Source organism: Gigantopelta aegis, chromosome 15 (assembly GCF_016097555.1).
Source record: "Gigantopelta aegis isolate Gae_Host chromosome 15, Gae_host_genome, whole genome shotgun sequence".
In the NCBI taxonomy this organism is placed as follows: Eukaryota; Metazoa; Mollusca; class Gastropoda; order Neomphalida; family Peltospiridae; genus Gigantopelta; species Gigantopelta aegis.
The window spans coordinates 38,820,376-38,845,983 of record NC_054713.1 but is presented as its reverse complement, the minus strand read 5'-3'; the positions used below and the strand labels follow the sequence as shown (position 1 = coordinate 38,845,983).

The following is a 25,608-nucleotide window of genomic DNA, read 5'->3' as shown; positions in this document are numbered from 1 at the left end:
TATCGCATTTTGGTATTAACTCTACAAATATAAATTACAAACAAAACAAATTGCATAGCTAAAATGAATCAGACTTAATACATATGAAATTGCTACCACAAACAAACTTCTTAAGAAAAACATTACTGCAGGGCAATTCAACAATTACAAAATGCTTTTGGGAAAGAAGGTATCAAGGGTGATGTTATGAAATGCAGGGGTCTAGATTACGTTAGTCCCACTCTCATGGCTAGTGATATTCAATGTTGGGCTAGTAAATAACTACTATTGCCATGCCTGACAGGGCTTCTAGATTATGGTAGCCCCACTCCCATGGCTAGCGATATTTAATGTTGGGCTAGTAATAGCTACTATTGCCATGCCCGACAGGGCTTCTAGATTATGGTAGCCCCCACTCCCATGGCTAGTGATATTCAATGTTGGGCTAGTAAATAACTACTATTGCCATGCCTGACGGCTAGTGAAAAAAATTGTCAAATGTGGCAGCTGTCTATCTTTTGTAAAAAAAAATTTTTTTTTAAATATCAACTCATTTATTGATAACGCACTAACCAGAGTATACATAGTAACACATACTGCTTCACACAATCACTATTAATTAATTTTTCCACTCTTATACGAAATAATGAAAACACAACTTGCCCTGTCAGTCTCCTAGTCTGAATGACATGTACTACAAACTGCACGTGCAGCATTAACTTACCACCTATGCCACCTATGTGAGCTACTCCCAAATAGGGGAAAAAAAATTCATTTAATTCTCTTTGTTCAACCAACAAAAATTATATATATTTAAATAATATTTTTATTACAATACAGGGGCCTAATTCACAAAGGTCTCTTAGGCTCTGCTAGACAACAAAGCATCTTCTTTGCAAGTCTTTTAGCATTACACTGCGAGATCGCAAAGTTGCAAGAGTTTAGTGAAATAAATTTTTTAAATATTAATATCCTGCCCTCAACCCACACCCCTCAAAGTTAGTGTTTTTAAGTTCTATCTGTCTCTTTAGGCGACATCTGATTTTTACTATTATTTAGTAAAATTGTATTAACTTAAAGTAGGGCTAGTGAATTTTTAATCACAGCTAGTCAATTTTTTAAATCACTGATCCCATGGCTAGTGAAGTTTATACAAATTGTAGAAGCCCTTACATATGAGGGAGGGGATAGGATAGTAAAACAAATGAAGCCACATTTTGCATTATGTAACTGTTGAACTGCCCCTACTGGAACAAAACGTAATGAAAATCAGATTCACGCACTTAGAACTTTTGATAGCCATAATGTTTGTCCTTTTTCTAAATATGTTTTTAGAATAAAAAAAAAAGACCCTATTGTAAAACAAAATTTAAAAATAAATAAGGGCTTAACTGAAGTAAATACATTATTAGACTAGTCACTACTAGCTATACACACACATGGTTATCTAATATATAACATTTACATTACATAATATATAGTAATCTTTTTACAATTATAAATATACTCGTATTTTACAAGAATAGGGCACTGCCATTTTTTTTATTTAATCCCATCAACAATGCCCAATGTGGGTTTTTTGTTCGTCTTCTTGATATGTGCGAAACATAGGCTGAATAATTAATTCAATGAATTCAGTGTACCATTGTATTTTGTATTCCGTTAGAAATGCCCAGGGTTTTTTCTCTCATTTTAGAGGTGAACAATGGAGGCTATGTTATAAAATTTTTTTTAGGATTATGCCAGCATGCTCATTTGTAGATTTCATTTCAACTTATTTTTCATGCTTATATCCACTTAAGGTTCAAGCATGCTGTCCTGGGCACACACCTCAGCTATGTGGGTTGTCTGTCCAGGACAGTGGGTTAGCTGTTAGTGGTTGTGAGAGAGAGGAGGGTGCAGTGGTCTTACACCTACCCATTGAGTCGTTAAAACTCGCTCTGGGTGGGAGTCGGTACCGGGCTGCGAACTCTGTACCTACCAGCCTTTTGTCTGATGGCTTAACCACGCACCACCGATGCCAGTTCAATAGTAGAAAACTATTTTCGGCGACTACTGCAGCATACATATCCACTCACGTTTCATGCCTACAATTATATATCTCATTGCATCGAGTAAATATAGCCACTTACGGTAGTAGCATTCAGTAGACACGGCCATCTTTTTTTTGTTTTTAACCTCCACAAACTTGTAACACAAAGACACTCTTTTGTTTTAGGACATCACAAACATTTTTGTTTTAGGACATCACAAACACTTTTGTTTTGGGACATCACAAACATGAGATGAACGGTGAAGCCTAGGGCTCGAACTTAAGAATTTATCTCCCAAGGCATTTTTTAAAAGAATTGCTGTGGGTGAAACGGAACACCGATGGCAATTTTTTGAGCCTGCATACGGCAGTATTTTTAAAACCAACTTCATCAGCAAATAAACAGAACTGAAAGGTTATTTTGCTGTATAGAGACATATTTCAAATGTACAAATATTATATACTGGCAGATAATGTTCACCAGGTGTATATATTTTGTCTTTGATGAGCAGCTTTGCTCCCAACCTACGGCAATTTATATCACAACAACGGCAATTGCTGTCAGTGCCGTCGTTATGTTTGCATCCTGGTAGTTGCAGTACTTCTCTTTCAGAATGGGACTATTTGACAGGGGCATGCTCCATACTTGCTGTCAACTGAGCGATCTTGGTATCATCCAAGTATGGGGAACACGGAACCAGTTGGAAAAGCAATACTTATAATAAATAATTTTTTGCAAAGGTAACACATGTCCTGTATCTATACTGGTTTCTCTTCAGAGAAACTGTATCAGTATACTATGTAGGGGTTTTCTCGGTCCAAGAATTGTTTGGACATTAAAAAACAAAAATCACTCTATAGAAAAAGCAGCACAGAAATATACAGAGTATTCAACTGTCATAATTATTCACTTCTAGTCTATCGGTCTATTCACTTCTAGTCTATCGGTCTACTTGGTTTAAATAAATTTTATTATTTTGTCTGCCATGTAAAATTTGTAATTGTCAAATGTTGTGAGAAACCTTAATATAGGCATCACCTGTTTGTCAATCCCCAACATTAATGCAAATGTCAATAAATATTGTTTTAAAAACCTCATAATTATATCAAATTAGTTGTTAGGAAAACAGCAATATCTTAGTCGTTAGGAAAGCAGTCATGTTTCTCGCTTAGCTTTTTCTTTCTGGTCATAACCCTTGCGACCAAATTCACAATTTGTTAGCTCCGATGGATGTAGTGAATAAAGTCAATATTAGGACGTTTATTGGTGTGAGCCTATTGTGGTTTCATGCATCATTAGTACCAGGATTTCTGCCAGAGGGTAAAATGGGTATGGCGCATGCGATGGAATCGTACGTGAGAACACCTAAATCGGAACAACTGATTAGAACGTGTTCTATTTCTCATGACAAATCATAAGCTCTCAGCCAATCAAATCACATTAAAGTACAACCGTTTAGGTTTTTTACTTCCGTGTTTTTTCACTTGCTTATAAACATGTCAAAATATCCGGACTTCACGAGTTAATAAAAGCTATTGCTGTCAAGATGTGGTCAGTAATTGTTTTGTTACATAATGCCCTCAGTAAATTGTCTACATTCATGTTTTCTTTATTTCAGTGGAAATTTGTAGGCACTTACATTTCCTGCAAAATATTTTAAAACTGACAAGCTTTGTTTGACGTAATCAAATCTTATGACGTAACGTCTTTCCACACACACGATTTGAGTCGCTATGACAAATCGCATGCGACAAGTTGGTGTGACTAATCGCATCATGAGAACGCCGCTTTAAGTTGAATTTTCTTTACGATTGGTTTTCTGTCCAAGTGACACTTTGAGTGAGTCTACACATATCATACACACTGTGTGACCACACAGGAATTTTCGTCAAAACGGGTTCATAAGCTGCTGACGATATTGAAAATGTTTCCAGCGGAAAATAAAAAAGCAAGGATTATCTTGTGGCATTTGAATTTTCTTCAGGATTTAGCATTTTCACTGGTAAAGTTGAATTTTCTTCATGATTGGTTTCCTGTCAAACGGACACACTTTGAGCGAGTCGGCACAAATCATACAAACTGCGTGACCGCACAGGAAGGCGGTATCCTTCTTTCTCTCCATGCACACGGCACACAGCAATGATTCTTCCAGTTCCTGGACTTTCTTCTTGAGAAGGGCGGCTTCGTTTTCGTTGTTTATCTCACTGGGGTGAGTAATGAAGGAACCATCTGTGGGAAATAAAACACAAAGAACAAATTATTTTCCATAAAGTAGAAAAAATATCTATTTGGTAAAAGGAAGGAAATGTTTTATTTAACAACGCACTCAACACATTTTATATACGGTTATATGGTGTCGGACATATGGTTAAGGACCACACAGATATTGAGGGAGGAAACCCGTTGTCGCCACTTCATAGGCTACTCTTTTTTTGATTAGCAGCAAGGGATCTTTTATATGAACCATCCTATAGACAGGATAGCACATACCACAGCATTTGATGTACCAGTCGTGGTGCACTGGCTGGAGCGAGAAATAGCCCAATAGGCCCACCGACAGGGATCGGTCCCAAACCAACCGTGCATCAAGCGAGCGCTTTACCACTGGGCTACATCTCGGTCCCACATTTGGTAACAGTGACAGAATTTAGCTCAGTCGGTTGAGTGCTCGCTTGAGGTTCTTGCGTTTCAAGATCGAACCACCTCGGTGAATCCATTTAAATGATTGGGGTTTTTTCCTCTCATTCCAACCAGTGCACACAACTGGACAAAGGCTGTGGTATGTGCTTTCCTGCCTGTGGGAAAGTGCATATAAAAGATCCTTTGCTGTATTAGGAAAAATGTAGCGTGTTTCCTCTCATGACTGTGTGTCACAATTACCAAACGTTTAACATCCAATGGCCGATGATTAATTAATCAATGTGCTCCAGTGGTGTTGTTAAACAAAACAAACTTCTTTTTCCATTAGGTAAATAATTTTTTATAAAAAGTGTAATATTTTATAATCGGAAAAACAATGAACTTCAAGGGCCATAACTCTTTCACAAATAGGAAAATAACCAAACAACTAAAACTTGATGTGTAACTTTATATGATAGAACCATACAAGAAATTTCAGCTCACTATCTTGTGGCATTGCAAACAAGAAGGCCATAAAACTATATGTGGAACAGACAGACAGAAAGACGAATGGATGGACAGATGAATGGATGGTCAAAAAAGATAGACAGACAAAATCTATAGTGCTTTCCACTTGAACCGGTAAAGAGTAAAAAAAAAGAATGCTTGGGCCAGTCGGAACATCTGCAATCTGATTAAAATTAGCTCTACTGGGTCTACCAGTAGATCTAACAGCATTGCGTGGACTCCAAAGTCCAGGTCACATTTCATCTATAAATAACAATTTAAATATCGACCAATTACACTTCGCCTTTTATAGCGTTATTCGGGAGCATGCAAAATCTAAAAATATCGGGCGAGACTATTTATGCAATAGGCGAACTTGTTGGTCTATTTCAACATTGAAACAACCGGGGGGAAAAGTGCAGTAATAAACTCTGGATTGTATACTAGTATAAACAGATTTTATGGCTATACCATCACGTTTTTTTTTTTTGTCTTGAAACAAATTTTATATAAAATTTTATATTGCAATTAATTTCTGGCATACTTCGTAATTCACCCGAATCATTTCGTATACCCTCGGCATAATCCCAAATGTTTTCAAATTCTTTTCAAATCACTGGCATGATTTTGTAAATAAGGTTTTGATTGGTCAAATGAAAGGTCAACTGGACATGAGCTCCAACTGGCTGCTGTTAGATCCACATGTAATAGTGGAGCTAATTTTAATTAGATTGAAACATGTGAAAACTATATTTGGGACAGATGGACAGATGGACAAATGGACGGCCAATAAAACCCCGCTTACCTGACCGACACTTGGACACGATGGCCTGTTTACATTTCAAGCACTTCACCATCTGCCAGTTTTTCAGGCAGCATCCGTAGCAGACGATCACGTGACCACAGGGCTTGAAGACGACGGTGGCTCTCTCCAGACAGCACACCTCACACTCCTGCGTCTCCCCGTCCTCAACCAGGTTCACGTTCACATCAGTCTTATTGCTGGCCTCGCTGAAACACACAAAATTGCTTTATACCATCACAATATTTACTTAAATTTACCTATACTGTACATAGGGGATTCGTCACAAGTATTTTTTAAGATGGAAAGTATCAACTGAGGCTATGTTAAACGGTATTTGTCAAGGCTCTGCCTCGACAAATACCGATTAACTAGGCAAGGTTGATAATTTACATATAAAAAAAACACAAGTAGCAAATTCTGTTTATCCTGTAACACTTCTAAAATAACATTTTATTCAATTTTCAATAAGTCACAGTACTAAAGTCGCTGCCATCGGTAATATGACATCATCACGATTAGCACAAATTAGTTTGACGTGGCACATTTTAACTTTGAAAACGTTATGCTCGAGTACACAGGTCTTGTTGGCTTGTAAGCAAATGACCCATCCACAGCAACACATTACCTAGAAACCTTGCAAATTTGCATACCATTATTAACTGGGTTAATACACTAAAATTATCACATGGGTTTATGACATGGATATCACGGGTAAGTTATAGGATAAAATATAATACACAAGGCCTTTGTAACAGTTTCTGATCGTTCTGACCATTTCTCTCTTTTTGATTTGTACTGCTGACCACCTTCTTTGTACTTACCTGATTCTGCACTTAAAATGGATCTTTTTGTGTTAGGTCCAGTCGACTACCGCATACATATATCATACTAAAATGTGCATACAAAGGTGAATTCCATACATTCATTGGCAATGGAAGGCGTCGTCTTTGTCACTTAACAAGGCAATGCCACAAAATATCTCCATCAGTCTAGGCCAAATTATGGCCTTGCTCAATAATTTGCCAAATTCGATGACAAGGTTTGGGAAAACTCTGTGTAAGGCAACCGTACACCATCTAAATATTTCCATGTGTAACACAGGTTACATATTATACTGATGGAAAGAAATAAGGGAACACATCAAATTGTAGACCAAATTTAATTCACTACTAGCATAATAACGTCTGTATTTTATACCAAGTTGTATTGTGGGATTGAATGTCTGTAGTGTTGACTGTGCTGCCTATATGTTCTCAGTCAATGTCTGACAATATCAGTTGAGTTTTGATGCAGTCATTATTTCTTGTTGCTATCTGTGTGATTCTTTATTTCTTTCCATCAGTATAGTTATAAATATTATTATAAAAGCACGAGTGCCATAAGACATTTATGAGATTACTCCAATGTCCAAGGATCATCCAGGACACCCATGTTATTTTTGGGGCTCCTACTCTATATAAATAAAGAGAAGAATATGGCTTGTGCCACCCAGCTAGGAAGTGAGACCCATCCACTAGAGATTGTGCTCCCCTCCCCTACTCTAAATATCGGTCCAGCGGACCCGTCACTAGGGTCTCCACCAGTACTCGAGTACTCGGGCACGGGTCGAGTCTAGCAAAACTCGAGTCCATTTACAGGACTCGAGTACCCGTACAAGGTGGAATACAATTATCAACTATAATATAATGGACAACGTAGATAATCAGCAATATAAGTTACACAATCATTACATGATCACGTGCTTGTTTCTCTTTTTAAACTGGCCGACCGTCCGTCCGTCACAACACTTCTAAATGCAATACAATGGCATGATTTGGCATCCATTTTCGGCGCTGTAATTAAGATGCATAATGCTAGCATTTTACTTTATTCCTTAATCTCATCATCATCTAGCGTAAGTGTCGGGTACTCGGGTCTGGGTCGAGTTTGACCTCCGAGTACTCGAGTCCAATATATTGGACTCGTGGAGGTCCTACCTGTCACTGGAACTCATCTAAAAAAAACAGGATGGTGATCAGGGAGTGCAGGGCATAGGATTTAAAAATTTCATGGGAAACACATTTTCGGTTCCGTGCCTTATGATCATGGGAACCCATCGGAAACTGTGTTTAGATTCTGTGAAAACAAGTCATAGGATATAATAATCATGATAAACTAAATTTCAGTTCCGTGATTTCACCGACATGGTGAAATCCGAGGACCTGGAAGTATACGGTTCAGCTGAGTAGAGAATAGATGTAGATTTTTAACTCACTACGTCGTGGCAAACTGTCGGACGACCTCTTCCACTTTGGGGTCACTAATGATGTCGATAGGAGTTTTGCCCGACAGGTTTTTGTGGAACAGATTCGCCCCCTGCTGTGCGAGATAGCACGCAATGGCTGCTCCGGTCTGGTGTTCGTCTTCTGTCATTCCAAGCTGCGTACGAATCTGAAAACGATTGATTCAATACATATTTTAATGCATAAACAACAAAAGGATTTCACATAAGTTTGCCCATTAATAGTAGGCCCTGTTCAATACAAATCTGGGACCAATTTCACAAAAAAGATAGTAAAGTTTGTTTTATTTAATGACACCTCTAGAGCACATTGATGTCTATCTAATCATCGGCTATTGGACGTCAAACATATGGTCATTCCGACATATTTCTTTAGAGGAAACCCGCTGCCGCCACATAGGCTACTCTTTAAGGGGTCTTTTATATACATTTTCCCAGTCAGGACAGCACATACCACAGCCTTTGATGAACCAGTTGTTGACCACTGGTTGGAACAGAAAATAGCCCAAACTGCAAATGAGTCTACTGAGAAGGATCGATCCAATGACCGACCGCTTCACAGGTGGACACGTTACTGCTTCAGCTACACCCCGCTCCCAATTTCACAAAATGTCATAAGCCTAGTTACACACATAAATGTATATCATTAACTGGAAAACAAATTCTGTAAGTATGAGCAGTTCAAATAATAAGGCCTGTTCAATAAAAATAAGGGACCAATTTGACAAAATGTTGGAAGCTTAGTTTTGACATAAATATAAATCTTCGACTGCAAATTTCTCGCTCCAGCCAGTGCACCATGACTGGTATATCAAAGGCCGTAGTATGTGTTATCCTAGCTGTGGGATGGTGCATATAAAAGATCTCTTGCTACCAATCGAAAAGAGTAGCCCATGAAGTGGTGACAGCAGGTTTCCTCTCTCAATATCTGTGTGGTCCTTAACCATATATCCGACGCCATATCACTGTAAATGAAATGTGTTGAGTGCATTGTTAAATAAAAATTTCCGTTGACTGCAAAACCTAATTCTGAACAATTCAAATAAATTTCAAAATACATATAAATCATTTTCTTTCAATCTTACGTTTATCAGTCTTTTGGTTGTTGTAAACAGAACTTGAGCATGTTGATTCATTAATGTATTAATAAATTGGATGTCAGACATTTGGTAATTCTGACATATAGTCTTAGAGGAAACCCCCTACATTTGTCCATTAGTAGCAAGGGATCTTTTATATGCACCATCCCACAGACAGGACAGCACATACCACGGCCTTTGATTATATAAGTCATGGTGCACTGGCTGGAATGAGAAATAGCCCAATAGACAGACTGCACATCAGGTGAACTTTTACCACTGGACTACGTCCTGCCATAAATATTTTTGCAATGACATAATATTTTTACATGAAATAGATTCCAAAACATATAAATGTACCACATGTGTTAAGCAGTTAAACGTTGTAAATATTACAATGTCTTGTGAAATTAGCTCCAGGCTCTTTATTTAAATTCATATATGATGCATCCTGGACAAAAACCATCTCAAACCCAAAACCTCTGTCACCATTTTAGAACAATCCATATACTATTACATACAGCATCAAGCATTGGAGATGTATCTTTTTCCGTGGCAACGGACTGTCTCATTAAAGCTAGGTGTAGACAGGTATCACCGTCTTCGTCGGCCACGTTCACGTTGGCCCCCTGACTGACCATCAGCTCAATGAGGGCGGTGTGACCTTGTGACACCGCTAACAACAATGGTGTCTGCTGACGATTATTTCTCAAGTCTACTTCAGCTTGCCCCTGAAACAAAAAAACATACACATTTTAATTTTTTATCAACACATATCTTGCTTGCATTTAGCAGTGGTGAATTGTAAAAAGGAGGAAATCTGGAGGGGCCCCGGAAATTCTTGAAATCCTAGGTTAAAATCTGTGCCATCTGACAAATTTTGGACGAAAGGACGATTAAAATGCGAGGAAACGCAATGTTCCATGAGAGGAAAACTGCTGATCTGAGGAGAACTCCCACCCCTGATTTAGTAATGATCACAATTTACAGCGGTTCAACAATGTACCCTTTAAGGTATGTTTTATTGTAATGAATAAACTGACCTAAATCACTGATGTACATATATACATTGTATATAGAATACTAAACAAGCTTGCCTGTCATACCATTTTTATGAAACGAGTGACCAGTTTTGCTTTCACTCATCAGATACCAACACTGTTCCCAAGTTTTATAAAAATGGTATGAAAGGCAAGCTAGGTTAGTATTTTATTTACTACAAACTAACTGCAAACAAGCCAAAACGCAGAACAAAGCAGATGTCGAGACCTATTACACATTATTTTTCTATGAATTGGGTCAGCAAGTAATCTACGTCACACGTAAACTTTAATGAAGTCACAATGAGCAACAAGACGTCATCAATGTACAGTTTAGATTTTGGTGCAAAGCTTGCATTAATTGTCAATGATGTGTTTACATTCACAGTAAGAACTGAACTGTTAATCGTACCAGCAAAGATTGAGCTGAGTGAATGGGATTGACAAGAAGTGACGCTGACATTTTGTACATTGGGCCGTAAAAAATTAGTAGCAGTTTGACAACAGATACTGGTCGCAACATTGTTTTGGCTTTGTACACAATAGGCTCGCAATTTCAATTTGTACACTTTTAAATTACACTGTTTTGTAGAAACATGGTTAGAGACGTTAATAAATCTCTGAACAAAACATTTTTTACACTGTGAAATTTTGCGTGACGTCATTCGAATTCTGATGTCATTTAAAAAAAATTAAATACCGCGCCAGTCTGCGCATGCCAATATTACACTATTTAAATATTGAGTAATTATTATGACATAAGTAATATCCAGGAATGTGAGAGGGGCTGGAACAAAAAAGCTTACTGCGGTCAGCGTCCAGGGGCCGCTAAGGGCCCCTGAAGGAAAATTGTTGTTTGCAACCCCTGGAACTGCCAAAATTTGCATTCAATGCTAACAAATCTAAACTGGTTATAACTTATAATATAAGGCACACATCATAAAGTTGAAACCGTGAAAACATGCAAATAAACCTTGTGTGGTCAACAGTATTGAACATCATGTTTTTGGGTTTTTTAGACGAAATGGAAAAGTGCATTTACGTGTTTCTGCATAGCTCTCACATCCCTGAATATCTTGCACTGGTGTGTAATAAAATAATTTATTTAACACCCACCCACACACACACCCACACACACACAGACAGACAGACGGACACAGACTCACATATACATACACACACTCAGTCACACACTCACACAGACACACACACTCACACAGACAGACACACAGACAGACGGACACAGACTCACATATACATACACACACTCAGTCACACACTCTCACACTCACACAGACAGACACACACAGACAGACGGACACAGACTCACATATACATACACACACTCAGTCACACACTCACACAGACACACACACTCACACAGACAGACAGACAGACGGACACAGACTCACATATACATACACACACTCAGTCACACAGACACACACACTCACACACAGGGCTAGCCCTGGGTGGCTATTTTGGTTCGCCAAAACATTCACCAATCTTCAGTTTCTTTCGCCAATCTAAATATGTATTCGCCAATTACATTTTGGCATTTCCGTTAAAATATTTTGTTTTTAATCCTGTTCTTTATGATAATATAGTACATGCTAAGATGTACTTATTATTATTCAGTTTACGTCTTGTATGTTTTAGGGGATCTAATTTTTACTAATCTAATAATGAAATGGCGCTGATGTCTATAGGACAGGCCGTAGCCCAGTGGTAAAGAACTCGTATAAACATTAGCTTTTCTGTTCTTATTTTGGTTTTCTTTTTTTTTCCCTGCTTTATATAAAGATAAAACTAGTCCTACCAGATACTGTGCTCCCCCTCCAGATAGGGTTCCAAAGCCACAGGCCTATATGCATATATCTGTAATCTCTTTGGTAATAAATAGATGTATTATTGTATATATATAATAGAAAAATCGGGGGTGTGGGGGGGGGGGGGGGGGGGGGGGGGGGGGGGGGGGGGGGGGGGGGGGGGGGGGGGGGGGGGGGGGGGGGGGGGGGGGGGGGTAGAAACAAAATGACCAGACTGGCTGTTTTATTTTATAAAGAAAACAAATGTGTGTATATATATATATATATATATTATTATTATTATTTTTATTTTTTTTAAGTGCGTAACTCTTGATCATACCCTACCCCATGACCTCGTTTTGTAACTACCCTCCTAACTTACCTGTATGATTTATTACTGAATACTGTTCATAATGGTTTTGGTGTCCAACTCAAGAGTATTGTCAGTCACCCAAAATAAAGACAAAGGAAACGTCTTTATATTTTACTGCTATCAAAACACTGGCTCGCGACTGTTTCACATGTGGAAAAATGCTCATTCAGTTTCACGCCGGTTTTGAGAGTTGTATTTCTGTGCAAGGGGCGGAGGAATGTATCATGTTGGCGTTTATATTGTATCAGTAGATATAGCAGATATGAATTATAATTTCGCCATTTAATATGTTTGAAATATAATCTGTAAACGTATAAAGGTTAAACTAATAATGATTGCATATAAGTGAGAAACAATATGTATTCCTCACCAACGTACCCACTTCGTGGAAATGAACTTAACCACGTGACCTAGATTTACAACATTAACTGGTACGACAAAACACGACTAATAAAATTTAAAACTTGTTGTCGCTAGTAATCAAACATTTAGTATCAACAATGCAACATGTCTTAAACAGTATTTACTGCAGCTGGCAGTACACTACTGAAGAGTAGACTGGCCTCACGGACATGCAAATAGTGCTTATTTACACCACGAGGTGGATCAACAGAACAAAACTGGTTGAAGAAATATTTGGTTCTAAAAATCAGATGGAGGGAAGAAATCTTTCGCAAATGTTTTCGCCAGCGAGCCCCGACACACACACACACACACACACACACACACACACACACTCACACACACACACACTCACACAGACACACTCACACACAGAAACACACACCCTCTGTCACACACACCCTCTCTCTCTCACACACACAGAGACACACACACACACCCTGACAAAAAAACAAAACAAATAAACTTACAACTTGTAGAAGAGTCTGGGCGACATCTTTGTGTCCGTTCAGTGCGGCCAGATGGAGGCTTGAGAATCCATCGTCTTTCTTCAGGTCCACAATCTGCCGACAGCGATGTAAGATTTTCTCTGTCGCGCTAAAAAAACACAAATCCCATATTTATACCATATTTTAAAAGCAGGCATGTGATTTGGGATTCTTAAAAAAAGCTGAAAATGTCCTATCATACAAAAGCGCAGCGATTTCTTTGACTGGTCATCAGTCTTATATCGGGGTACATTGTCTACAGGTAAGCGAACAGTCATTAAGAAAATGGTTTAGTGGAAGTGCAATAATAAAAAAACCTGAAAATAAAGGGAAATGGGATTTTTTTATGAAAACATTTTTACGGATATATTTTACGATAAAATATATTTTTTTAAAGCAGAATTCCGCTAAAAACCGGACGAAGCACATGCCTGTAAAAGACTTTTTATTTCAGCTGATATTCTGGAGAAGTTTTGTATGTGAAGTGAATATAAATTTAACTTATAAACCAAAATTATGCAAAATGATTATTGTTATCTGTGGTACTGTGTCTTTAATCACCTCCTAAATGAGGTTAGAGCACAGCTGAATTTCTAGTCCAATGGGAGCTTCATATTTGGTCACGTGAAGTACTTTTATATCCCGATAAAGTACTTCAGACATTCACTTTATAAGCGGTATTGCTGTACGTGCAGTCATAACGATTTTGGCTCTGCTCTAAGACAGTTAGAGGACGAGTAACAATACTTTATCGCCTTTGTCTCGTGCGACACTACCTTTATACGCCAATAAAGTATTGTTACTCGTCCTCTAACTATTACTAAGGAAATGAAAATATTGTTTGTTAAAAGTTAAGGTTTTTTTTATATTACCACTAGAGCATATTGATTAATTAATGACAACCTACTCAATGTTAAACATCTGATAATTTGACATACAATCTTAGAGGAAACAACAAGTGGTGTTTTATACGCAAATTTCAACATACAGGACAACACATACCATAGCTCTTGATATACAAGTTGTGGGGCGTACTGCTTACGATGGGAGGAGTTAAAATGGGTCCACTGCGATGGTTCAATCCTGAGACCCAAGCAACTCAGGTGAATGCTCTATCCACTGAGCTAAATCTCGCCTCCTTAAACCATACAAGTATGGGTACACTTAAAGGGACATACTCTAGTTTTTAAACACTAAGGCATATTTTTTACTATTAGAGCCATTTTTGATAACTGAAATCATACTTTACTTAGATTTTATTGTTTAGGTTATCCATTTCAATACATTCGAAGTGTTTTTGGTCATCCTGGTGTTTTTAATAGCACAAAATGCATTTCTGACCTTTTTAAAAACTCACGTGCGTCGGAGAAGTAACAGTTATGGAGTAAAGCTTTAGTCTATTTTCAGAGGATATTTCGCTATTTCAAAGTCACAGACTCAGGTTTCACTCAATTGTAACTTTATCCCAATGGGTTACAGCTTTGTAGATTAAACAAACTTAGTGTTAATTTTCGCGGGTTGAAACTAGGGTCTGTCCCTTTAACTGAAATTTTCACTTACAAATTGTTTCCCTTGAAGGCAGAATCGTGCATTACGTTAAATAAATCAAGGTACATATTAACTGAAATTTTCACTTACAAATTGTTACCCTTGAGGGCAGAATGGTGCAGCACATTAAAGCCTCGTTTGTTTTTCAGCGTGAAGTCGATTCCGAGATAGTTGACGAGCATGTCTATTATCTCGTGACTCTCCTTGCCAATAGCATCGTGAAGAGCAGTGTCTCCATAAGCATCCTGGGACAAAAAATAGCAATGTTATCTGTAGTTTAATAAAACGCAAGTATAATTTTTTTTCTAAAATGCAAGTATAATTTTTTTTCTAAAATGCAAGTATAATTTGTTTTCTAAACAGCTGGGACAAGGTTTAAGCGGTCTTTTACTAAATCACTAAATACAAATTAAAAGTATTTTAGCGAATATATTTCACTTAAATTTGCAGGAAAAAGAAAGAAAGAAATGTTTTATTTAACGACGCACTCAACACATTTTATTTACGGTTATATGGCGTCAGACATATGGTTAAGGACCACACAGATTTTGAGAGGAAACCCGCTGTCACCACTACATGGGCTACTCTTCCGATTAGCAGCAAGGGATCTTTTATTTGCGCTTCCCACAGGCAGGATAGCACAAACCATGGCCTTTGTTGAACCAGTTATGGATCACTGGTCGGTGCAAGTTGTTTACACCTACCCATTAAGCCTTGCGGAGCACTCACTCAGGGTTTGGAGTCGGTATCTGGATTAAAAATCCCATGCCTCGACTGGGATCCGAACCCAGTACCTACAGGCCTGTAGACAGGAAAGACAATTTTTAAAAATGAGAGAGAGAGAAAGATAGACAGACACACAAAACAGATAAAGACACAGAATGAGAGAAAACAAGAGAGACAAAGTGATATTATTTTTTAAAACCACTCACTCAGATGAAATTAGTTCTAGCAAACTGACCTGTATATTTACATTACAGCCGTGTTTTAATAAAGCTCGGACACAGTTCACGTGTTGTTTGTTAACAGCAACGTGTAGCGTACTACAACCACCGTGATTTAAAGCATTGATCTGTGCTCCGTGCTGTAACAATTTCTCCATCACTTCCGGCTGATTTCTGAAGACAAAAGAAAAGAACGTTTATAGTCCGGCAGTGAAGAGCTAAACCCAAAATTATGGTATTAAGGGGTTCTTTTTGCTGATTATACATGGTAAGGGCATACGTATTACAGATCCGAAACCTTCACCACGTTTAAATTATAGCTATTTGGTAGCTTCCTTGGAAAACCTACCGAATGTTTCCACATCCCAATCAATATCCCGTGACTAATACCTCAAAGGCAAGGGACTTTCCCAGACAGGTCAGCACATACCTCTATCTTTGATATACCAGTAATGGAGCACTGGTTGAGACGTGGAAAAAACCTAATCAGAGAAATGGGTCAACCGAGTGGGTTTGATCCTACAACTGAAGCACCCCAGGAAAGTGCTTTACAGACAGAGCTAGATCTTGTACCAGAAATGCAAAAGAATGACAGTATCCTTAGAGTATGTAAAAGAAGCAGTTAACACTGACCCAAACGCAGAATAATGAAGCGCCGTGTCCCCATCTTCGTCCTGGAGTTCGAGTTTGGCACCGGCCGACAACAGCAAGGTCACGATCTCCAGGTGACCTTGATGACTCGCCACTTGCATGGCAGTTTTCCCTGAACTCTTCTCATCCACCTGTTGGCAGTAAGTAAAAAGTTTGTTTTGTTTAACGACACCATTAGAGCTCATTGATTTATTAATCGTCAGTTATTAGATGTCAAACATTTGGTAATTCTGACATAATCTTAGAGTTTTTTTATATGCATCATCCCACAGACAGGATAACACATACAACGTCCTTTGATATACCAGTCGTGGTGCATTGGCTGGAACAAAAAATAGCCCAATGGGCCTACCGATAGGGATCGATCCTAGACCGACCGTGCATATCTAAAGATATAAATGCAGTTAATATATATTGATAACAGACAAGACATCAAAGTACGTCAGACATGGCGTCTTTGTCACACTCACCAGACCTAGACCCAGCTGTGTTGTTTTTCTAGCTGTATCTATTTTCATTGACCTAGGCCTTATAGCTAAAGGCAAAAGTTGTCACTGTCACTGCTGTCAGCGTCACGTAGTCAGCAGAGGAAACCGGATGCATTTTTCCAAATGCAGTAAGTGATCCTTTATATGCACTTCCCCACAGACAGGAAAGCACATACCACAGTCTTTGATATACCAAGCAAAAGTTGTCACTGTCATTGCTGCCACCGTCAAGGCGACATAACAAAACCAAAAACCACTGTGGTGATAATACCTATACCTTACCTACTGGATGTCAAACATTTGGTAATTCTGACATATAGTCTTAGAGGAAACCTGCTAAAAAAAAATCCCACAGACAGGATAGCACACACCACAGCCTTTACGATACCAGTCGTGGTGCATTGTTTAGAGCGAGAAATAGCCAAATGGGCCCACCGACGAGGATCGATCGCAGACCGACGAGGATTGATCGCAAACCGACGAGGATCGATCGCAGACCGACCACAGACCGACGAGGATTGATTGCAGACCGACGAGGATCGATCCCAGACCGACGAGGATCGATCACAAACCGACTGTACATCAAGCGAGCGCTTTACCACTGGGGGGTTACAACTAAACACAAACGATTAACGATGTGATACCTTATCTGGGTATTTAGTGATGATATCCCGGACAACGTCCACGTGACCTTGTGCCGCTTCTCGAACCAAGCGGTCCGGTCCGGTCTCCACTCCGGAGGGTGTTTGCAGCTTCACCAGCTGTTCCAGCAGATCTGCCAGGCTAGCTGCAATAGAATGTAAAGAAGGAATTAAAGGAAATGTTTTATTTAACGACGCACTCAACATATTTTATTTACGGTTATATGGCGTTGGACATATTGTTGAGGACCAGACAGATATTAAGAGAGGAAACCCGCTGTCGCCACTTCATGGGCTACTCTTTTTGATTAGCAACAAGGAATCTTTTATATGCACCATCCCACAGACTGGGTAGTACATACCACGACCTTTGATATACCAACTGTGGTGCACTGGCTGGAATGAGAAATAGCCCAATAGGCCCACTGACGGGAATCGATCCTAGATCAATAGTACATCAAGCGAGCTCTGTACCACTGAGCTACTGATCTACGTCCTGCTCCAGAAAGTAAAGAACATGGACTTGGAACCAAGATATTTTGAACCACAATATTAGGGGTAATAATACCTTTTATCTCACCTTCATGTAAAATACTAAAATTTCATTGGTTATTTAGCCTTGGGGAAAAAAAACTTATACCCCACGTGGGTGGAGTCAAATCTCTTATACCCCACCTGTAACATTGGACTGTTGTTATTACATTAATGTGCCATGCAAAAATTTGTGGTGTTACCAACGTAAATAAAACATGGCTGTCAAACAATTTGCCAACCATTTGGAAAATGAAATTGAAGAAAAGTGAGCATTTGAATTTGAATCAGTATTAAACATGTTGGCAAAATAAATTTGTTGTAGAAACATCACCAGGGGTTTATGGACTTTTATACCCTCTGTATGCTCTTTCACTTCCACATTTTAACATACTGTGATATTTACTTCCGTTTTTAAAACATGTTTCTTTTCATTGCCAGCACTAGTAAAAAAAATCCAAAACATACAAAACATTATAAGTTGCAATCTAATTAAAATTAGCTCCACTATTACATGTGGATCTAACAGCAGCCCGTTGGAGCTCATGTTCAGTTGACCTTTCATTCGACCAATCAAAACCTAATTGGTCGATATTTAAATTGTTATTTATAGATGAAATGTCACCTGGACATGGGAGTCCACGCAGTGCTGTTAGATCTACTGGTGAGACCAGAAGAGCTAATTTTAATCGGATTGTATAAGTTGTAGAAGCATCACGAGGGGTTTATGAATTTTTATACCCTCTGTATGTTCTTGTACAACTCAGCTCTCAGCTTGGGGTACAAGAGCATACAGAGAGTAAAAAAATCCATAAACCCCTTGTAATGCTTCTACAACTTATATTGCCAAATTAAAGCTCTGAAAACTAAATATAAATCAATACCTAACTGGATACCTAACCGACAGATAAACAGAAATACTTAGCTCTGCATCTGTACGTACATTTTCATTTCAACTTGTTTTTGTACTTATATCTAATTAAGGTTCAAGCATGCTGTCCTGGGCAAACATCTCAGCTATCTGGGCTGTCTGTCCAGGGCCCCGTTCCATAAAGCGATCTTAGCCCTAAGATCATTTGAAGTCCCTAGCTACCGTATGCACTAAGGTGATCTTAGTGCTAATATCGCTTCGTGGAACGGGGCCCAGGACAGTGGGTTAGTTGTTAGTGAGAGAGAACAGGGTGTAGTGATCTTACACCTACTCATTAAGTCATTAAAAGTCGCTCTGGGTGGGAGCTGGTGCCGGGCTGCGAACCCAATACCTACCAGCCTTTTGTCCGATGGTTTAACCACCACACCACCGAGGCCGGTTGTACTTACTGATATCTTCTGGCCGCTCTGGTCGGTGACTTCCCATGGTGTTGTTCATCTCCTGGGCGCCGTGTGGCATCAACGTACAGCACCGAGGGTTGTACGTCCATGTCTGCCCGCTCACAGTCACGCGCAAATCTCCGTCCGTGTACACCTTCAACACAACCCCTATCTTACCCAGCGTCTGTGAGAATAAGGAAGGAAATGTTTTATATAACGACACATTCAACACATTTTATTTACGGTTATATGGTGTCAGACATATAATTAAGGACCCCACAGATTTTGAGAGAGGAAACCTGCTGTCGCCACTTCATGGGCTACTCTTTTTCGATTAGCAGCAAGGGATCTTTTATATGCACCATCCCACAGACAGGATAGTACATACCATGGGCTTTGTTATACTAGTTGTGGAGCATTGGCTGAAGCGAGAAATAGTCCAACGGGTCCACCGACGGGGACCAATCCTAGACCGACCGCGCATCGAACAAACACCCTTGGGCTACATGCTGCGCCAAAACACTGATTAATGAATTGTCGGCTATTGGATGTCAAACATTGGGTAATTCTGACACATAGCCATCAGAGGAAACCCGCTGCATTTTTTTCGTATGCAGCAAGGAATTTTTTATATGCACTCTCCCACAGACAGGAAAGCACATACCACGGCCTTTGATCAGTTGTGGTGCACTGGTTGGAACCAGAAAAACCCCAATCAGTTGAATAGATCCACTGAAGTGCTTTGATCCTGCAACGCAAGCACCTCAAGCGAGCACTCAACCAGCTGAGCTAAATCCCACCCCCATTCATTACTGTCAACAATTTCACAAACTTTTTGGGCTACTAGAAAGTTTATACTTTTGTTTAATGAAATCACTAAAGCACATTGATTTATTAATCGCCTATTGGATGTCAATAATTCTTACCATAGTTTTCAAAGGAAACCTGTTGTATTTTTTCATTTGCAGCAAGGGACATTTCAAATACACTTTTCCCATAGACTGGACAGCACATACCACAGCATTTGACATACCAGTCGTGTATGATGGCATTAATTAGCAATGTAGTTAAAGTTTTATTTAAGGATTCCACTAGAGCACATTGATTAATAAATTATCGGCACTGGATATCAAACATTTGGTAATTCTGACACATAGTCATCAGAGGAAATTCGCTACATATTTCCTAATGCAGCGAGAGATCTTTTACATGCACTTTCCCACAGACAGGAAAGCACATAACACGGCCTTTGACCAGTTGTGGTGCACTGGTTGGAATGAGAAACCCCCCCCAATAATTTGAATAGATCCACTGAGGTGCTTTGATCCTGCGACGCAAGCACCTCAGGCAAGCACTCAAGCAGCTGAGCTAAATCCCATCCAATTTAAAAGTATTGGTTTAACTGTGAGGTAGGAAATGTTTTATTTAACGACACACCCAACACATTTTTTTAATTTACGGTTATATGGCGTCAGACATAAGGTTAAGGACCACACAGATATTGATAGAGGAAACCTGCTGTCACCACTTCAAGGACTACTCTTTTCAATTAGCAGCAAGGGATCTTTCATATGCACCATCCTACAGACAGGATAGTACATACTACAGCCCGTTACACCAGTTGTGGAGCACTGGCTGAAACGAGAAATATCCCAATGGGCCCACCGACGGGGATTGATCCTAGATCGATCACGCATCAGCCGAGCGCTGTACCACTGAGCTATGTCAAGCCCTAATTGTGAAGAGTACCACAGAAAACATTACTAAATTATTTCTTCTCTTACACTTTTCATGGAATCTGTCCATTCACCATGATCTTTCTGCAAGTCTTTGACCAAATGAATATCTTCAGAAATCTTCACGATGTCGCCATTCGTAAACTGGTGCACCTGGAAACAAAACATCATTCACCGAATCATTTACAAAATTCGGCACTCGAAATTAATGGTATGTTAGCCAAAATTCTGTCTGAATGGCTTGAAATGGAAAAATTAAATGTTACTTGGCTTATACTGAATCATTTTATTACTTTGTGTAAATCTATACATTTATACTACGTAAGTGAATAGAATGCTCCTGAACTAATAGAGTTATCTACCTTTGTTAATGCTAATGGAAAGAAAGAAATGTTTTATTTAACGACGCACTCAACACATTTTATTTACGGTTATATGGGCTACTCTCTTCGGTTAGCAGCAAGGGATCTTTTATATGCACCATCCCAAAGACAGGGTAGTACATACCACAGCCTTTGATATATCAGTCACGGTGCACTGGCTTTAATGCTATGGATGAAATCAACTAATAGTCTTAGTTAATGCCTCTGGTTCTAAAGAGCTAATGGAAGTACCATACCTTTATTACTTCATTCATTTGACCTTATTTTTGTGCTTATAATCCAATTAAGGTTCAAGCATGCTGTCCTGGGCACATAAACCTCTAGTGGTCTTACAGCTACCCACTAAATCGTTAAAACTCGCTCTGGTTATGAGCCGGTACTGGGCTACAAACCCTGTACCTACCAGCCTTATGTCCGATGGCTCAACCACAACACCACCGAGGCTGGTTAATACTACTGGATGAAATTAGTTGATAGTTACCTACCTTTGTTACTAATGCTCTGGAATAAAATGAAATACTAATGTTTCTTTCTTCATGCAATTAAGGTTCAAGCACGCTGTCCTAGACATACACCTCAGCTATTTGGGCAGGACAGTGGGTTAGTTGTTGGTGGTTAGTGAGAGAGAAGAGAGTGTAGTAGTCTTACACCTTCCCATTGAGTCGTTAAAACTCGCTCTGGGTGGGAGCCGGTACCGGGCTGCGAACCCTATACCTACCAGCCTTATGTCTGATGGCTTAAGCATGACACCACCGAGGCCGGTAATACTAATATATATTAGATGAAATGAGCTAATGGAGTTACCTACCTTTATTAATGCTCCTGGATGAAGAAGGAAGAAAATGTTTTATTTAACGACACACTCTACATATTTTATTTCATTTATGGTTATATGGCGTCAGACATATGGGTTAAGGACCACACAGATATTGAGAGAGGAAACCTGCTGTCACCACTTCATGGGCTATTCGTTTCGATTTGCAGCAAGGGATCTCTTATATGCACCATCCCACAGACAGGATAGTACATACCACAGCCTTTGTTACACCAGTTGTGGATCACTGGCTGGAGAAAAAAAAGAGGAAAAAAAAGAAGAAATAGCCCAATGGGGCCACCGACAGGGATCGATCCTAGGCTCCTGGATGAAATACAATAATAGTGTTACCTACCTTAGTTAAAGCGCCAGGATGAAAGGTCCACCGATTAGAACAGCCTTCGTACTGTACCCTCACATCACTGCGGTCAGTAATCCTGTGTACCGTGCCCACTTTACCAACATACTGCAATGAAAAGTTAAAGCACCTTAGGCTAGGACTCTTATCAACTGAGCTGACCTACTGAGAATGAAGGAAGGAAGGAAATGTTTTATTTAACAACGCACTCAACACATTTTATTTACGGTTATATGGCGATTAGCAGCAAGGGATCTTTTATATGCACCATCCCACAGACAGGATGGCACATACCATGGCTTTGTTACACCAGTCGTGGTGCACTGGCTGGAGCGAAAAATAGCCCAATTGGCCCACTGATGGCGATCGATCCCAAACCGACCGCGCATCAAGCGAGTGCTTTACCACTGGTCTACGTCTTGCCCCCTACTGAAAATGAGGAGCAAGGAACGTTTATAAAAAAGGGGAAAGGAATAAAATGTTGCTTACATACATACATTTTACCTTGCAACCGATTACCAGTATTTACAATTGTATCCAACTTGTTTTCTCTCTCTCAGTGGATGCATTTCTAAATGGTATAAATGGCTAGTCACACAGTATTCTGCATATTTTGTGAAGGTCGTCACAGACTTACCTCGCCCATTCTTGGATTCCAGCCACCATGTCCCTCCTGCATCTGTTTGAGAATTTCAACATCAAGGTCACACCTGACCTTGTCTCCGACCTTGAACTGACACGGAATGCCCGGTCCAGCCACCTCCACAAACTCACCTGCAACAAAAGGAGATTAACAACCAGTTAATGTAATAATTAAGTTTGTTTTGTTTTATAACACCGCTGGAGCACATTGATTTATTAATAATCGGCTACTGGATGTCAATCATTTCGTAATTCTGACATATAGTCTTAGAGAGAAAACCCGCAAGATTTTTTCATTAGTAGCAAGGGGTCTTTTATATGCACTATCCCACAGACAGAATAGCACATTCTATGGTCTTTGATATACCAGTCGTGGTGCACTGGCTGGAATGAGAATTAGCTCCAATGGCCCACTGATGGGGATCAATCCTAGACCAGATAAATCAAGATAAATGTAATAGATAAATCAATCCCCACTGAGGGGATTTGAAGGAAAGAAAGAAATATTTTATTTGATACACTCAACACATTTTATTTAAGGTTATATGGGGTCGGACATATGGTTAAGGACCACACAGATATTGAGAGGAAACCTGCTGTCACCACTTCATGGGCTACTCTTTTCAATTAGCAGCAAGGGATCTTTTATATGCACCATTACACATACCACGGCCTTTGATGTACCAGTAATGGTGCACTGGCTGGAACGAGAAATAGCCCAATGGGCCCACCAACGGGGATTGATCCCAGACCGACCGCGCATCAAGTGAGCACTTTACCACTGGGCTATGTCTCGTCGGAGGGGATTTGAACCACAGATTCTCAATGTAAGAGTCCAGCACTCTACAAACTGGGCTAATAGGGAAATTCCCACTAGCTACTACCAGTAGGACTGCTGTATACCTACACTACTACATACTCCCCCATCAAGTGAAGCTACAACCCACAACTGTAGGCCATGGGCAGTTGAATTGTTTCAGGTTCAGACTAGGTCATAATTGTTTTCTTGCTTTAAGAACATACTCAGTCCCTATGTCAGCTCCACTTAGAAGAACCACAGACAATCAGTATGAGATTCCAGCGCTCTAGCTACTAGCAGTAGGGACACATTATACCAACATTACTACTCAACTGAGTTAATAGACAAATTCCCCCTAGCTACTGCCGGCAGGAGAATTTTATACCAACACTGCAACATGCTTCTCCCTCCCTCATGTGACCAGAACTGTATGTCCTTAGCTCATTGAAAAATTGTACCCATTTTGACTGACTATTATGTTTGGATCAGTCAGTCCATGTAAATGCCACAGGTCAGAGGTAAGAGGTCAGAATGTCACAGGTCAGAGGTAAGAATGCCACAGGTCAGAAGTCAGAATGCCACAGGTCAGAGATCAGAATGCCACAGGCCAGAGGTCAAAATGCCACAGGTTAGAAGTCAGGTTAATGTATGGAAAACAAACCCCAGTTGTTAATTGTCCATTCTGACCATGAAAGAAAACGTAAGACATTAATCTCCATAATATACAGTACCCAGAACTGGCAGGTGATCTTTGTAGTAAACCACCCCAGCTCCCGCCTGTATGTACTTCAGATCGACCTTGCCCTTGTGTCCGACTCGGTAGACGTTCGTTGACCCTGACGACCAGGTCACGTGAGCAACACTGCGACCTGATTCAGAATCCCAGCCACGAATATCGGTCACTTTTCCTATTTTCCCTTCTCCACCTAAAATTAAAACACCAATAATACAGTCAATCCATAATGTATTTTTACTTTGACTCTGATAGACCGTGGTTGCGTAGGTTTTTAACATTGTAAACAATAATGGAAAATTAAAGGAATATTTGTATACATAACAACACCTCAGCACATTATTAAACCACAGTTTACATAGGGTGTCTAACATCAAGGCTGAAAACTGATAAAGATAAAGTTACACTTTGGTTTGTTTAATGACACCACTAGAGCATATTGATTAATTAATCATCGACTACTGGATGTCAAACATTTGGTAATTCTGACACAATTCTGCTACAGTTTCCCTAATTTTATATGCACTTTCCCACAGACAAGAAAGCACATACCACAGCCTTTGACCAGTTGTGGTGCATTGACTGGAATGATAGAAAAAAACCCAGTCAGGTGAA

The 25,608-nt window shown here is 39.5% G+C and overlaps 1 protein-coding gene across 1 annotated transcript in view; it reads right to left on the bottom strand.

Moving 5' to 3' along the window:
• Positions 1-1,863: 1,863 nt before the first annotated feature.
• LOC121390438 (E3 ubiquitin-protein ligase MIB2-like) overlaps positions 1,864-25,608 on the bottom strand; it is a 32,308-nt gene continuing 8,563 nt past the window's right edge. The window contains exons 5-18 of the mRNA XM_041522254.1: positions 24,992-25,186; positions 23,457-23,593; positions 22,817-22,927; positions 21,313-21,417; positions 19,538-19,712; positions 17,690-17,832; positions 16,540-16,688; positions 15,924-16,080; positions 15,053-15,207; positions 13,397-13,523; positions 9,825-10,034; positions 8,198-8,373; positions 5,944-6,149; positions 1,864-4,241 (exon numbers count right to left, since the gene is read on the bottom strand). Of these exons, the coding sequence (XP_041378188.1) occupies positions 4,009-4,241; positions 5,944-6,149; positions 8,198-8,373; positions 9,825-10,034; positions 13,397-13,523; positions 15,053-15,207; positions 15,924-16,080; positions 16,540-16,688; positions 17,690-17,832; positions 19,538-19,712; positions 21,313-21,417; positions 22,817-22,927; positions 23,457-23,593; positions 24,992-25,186 (2,279 nt within the window). The 3' untranslated portion in view covers positions 1,864-4,008. The remainder of the gene's footprint in view (positions 4,242-5,943; positions 6,150-8,197; positions 8,374-9,824; positions 10,035-13,396; positions 13,524-15,052; positions 15,208-15,923; positions 16,081-16,539; positions 16,689-17,689; positions 17,833-19,537; positions 19,713-21,312; positions 21,418-22,816; positions 22,928-23,456; positions 23,594-24,991; positions 25,187-25,608) is intronic.